Source organism: Trypanosoma cruzi, genomic scaffold, assembly GCF_000209065.1.
Source record: "Trypanosoma cruzi strain CL Brener 1047053517051 genomic scaffold, whole genome shotgun sequence".
NCBI classification, from domain to species: Eukaryota; Euglenozoa; class Kinetoplastea; order Trypanosomatida; family Trypanosomatidae; genus Trypanosoma; species Trypanosoma cruzi.
In genome coordinates this window covers 1-1,918 of record NW_001849392.1, presented here as the reverse complement: position 1 = coordinate 1,918, position 1,918 = coordinate 1, and the positions used below count along the sequence as shown (strand labels likewise).

The 1,918-nt window shown below is 55.9% G+C and overlaps 1 protein-coding gene across 1 annotated transcript, besides 5 other annotated features; it reads right to left on the bottom strand.

Annotated features, from left to right (window-relative positions):
• Positions 1 to 360: a sequence feature (heterozygous, non-Esmeraldo-like haplotype).
• Positions 209 to 228: a microsatellite.
• Positions 361 to 1,209: a sequence feature (areas merged during assembly that could not be assigned to a particular haplotype. This can correspond to areas where the two haplotypes were merged or to regions with more than two copies in the genome that were merged during assembly.).
• Tc00.1047053506837.10 (mucin TcMUCI, putative) lies at positions 538 to 933 on the bottom strand (the record flags this gene model as incomplete). Its single annotated transcript, XM_797474.1, has 1 exon — positions 538 to 933. The coding sequence occupies one exon, from the start codon at positions 931 to 933 to the stop codon at positions 538 to 540; it is 396 nt and encodes a 131-aa protein (XP_802567.1).
• Positions 734 to 819: a microsatellite.
• Positions 1,210 to 1,918: a sequence feature (heterozygous, Esmeraldo-like haplotype).

Here is a 1,918-nt window from a genome sequence, read left to right as displayed (position 1 = left end):
TCTCAGTGCAGTGCTCGTGCCACGAGCAGCCACCGTCACGGGCGCACCGCACCACAGCACGCACGCAGCACACAACAGCACCACACGGCTAGCCATCATCACATCCAGTAGAGCCACCTAACACTGTGGAGCCGCCCTGCAAGAGCATGGGAGAGCAAAAAGAAACAACGCCGCTACACCACACACAGCCACCGCACAAAAACAAACGGCAGCAGCAGCAGCAGCAGCGCACAAAACATTACGCAGATGGAATCAGTACCAAACCAAAACACGCACACAGTCCCGCAAAACAAGAGTTAAACAATAAATGAAAAAAGAAGATTAAAAAAACACACAAGGCCCAAGTGCGCATGCATATGAGTGTGTCTGATGCGTCCAACGTGACGGATGTGGGAACAACGCAGAGCACACAGCACGGCAGCAGAAGCAAAAAAAGCAAAAACAATCACCATTTTATATTACATGGTACTTCGGATTAATAAAGAGGAGCACCAATCACTGCAGTTGTGTGCCGGCACTCACAGCCCACACTTCCCCTCAGCACAGACTGCTGTAAGCCAGCACGGACACCGCGAGCACCAGCGGGGCATAAACCCACGCAGGGCTGCTGGGACTGCCGTCAATTTTGCGAAGAAGTGGCGGTGCGCGGGTGGTCCTCGTAGTTGGCGCCTCTGTAGTCGTAATGCTTGGCGCCTCCGTGGTAGTGGTGGTCGCAGTTGGTGCTTGTGTAGTGGTCGTCGTGGTCGTAGTCGTTGTAGTTGTTGTCGTCGTAGTGGTAGTCGTGGTGGTAGTCGTTGTGGTCGTCGTCGTTGTGGTCGTAGTGGTGGTGGTAGAATTGTTCTTAACATTAGCATTCCCTGTCACACATACGGACGGGCAGCAGCACAAGGCGAGCACCAGCAGGGCGCACAGCAGACGGCACGTCATCATCATCGTGAGTGTGGTCGTTCAGTGGTGTGGAGCTGATCTGCACAGTGAGGAAAATGGAGAGCAACAGAGGAGAAGAGAGGTGCGGCAGACACACACGGAGGGCAAACCACACAAGACGAGAGAGCAGCAGCCAGGCGTGCACCGTACGCCGCACAGCACGCACGACACACACTCCAATCCGCGGCAACAGGCACACACAAACACACAAAGTCATGCAGCGAGAACAACACACAGATGGAGGAGGGAGAGACCAGCAAGGGCGGCACACAAGGCCCCACCACATGTACTACACATGGCGAAGGCGTCTGTCGTGTCCGCACCTCTCACGGACGGCCTTCACGCAAAAGTGGAGGCGCAGCGCCCACAGCAACAAAAAAGCAATGAAACAAGAAAAAAGCAATCCCCGCACACCACGAGAATTCATGTTCCACGGTAACTGCAGGCAATATTCATCACAAGGACAATACAGTTTCCTCTGGCCTTCTCTCGCCTTCAGAACACGCCACTTCATGCAAGCGCAGCCACCATCGCGGCAGCAGCAGCAGCACACACACAAGAAGCAAAGTGAAGGAGTGGACTGGGTGACCGCGGTGCTGCGGTGCTGCCGTCACCGTCGCCAGTAGCTGCCGCAACATTTGCTCTGGTGGTGGTCGCCGGTGCTGTCCCGAAACCTCCATGAACGTCTTTCGAGTAGCATCGGTGTTCTCACGTCGGCGTTCCTCTTCCGCCGTTGCAGCATCAGCCTGTTGAGTGTTGACGGAAACCTTCTCGGGGCACGGCCCACCTCGATGGGTGACAGTATCATCTTCACTTCGACCGGGAGATGACTAGGGCATTTGACCTGGACCCTCGGAGTCTGTATGCCGCGTGGTACCAGAGGGGTTGGAGCTTCCTCTGGCTTTGGTGGACATTCGGTTGTGCCCCCGCTCTGCTTTTCATCCAGTGATGGTGGACGCAGCCCCGACACCTGCTGCTGGGTGCCGAGCGA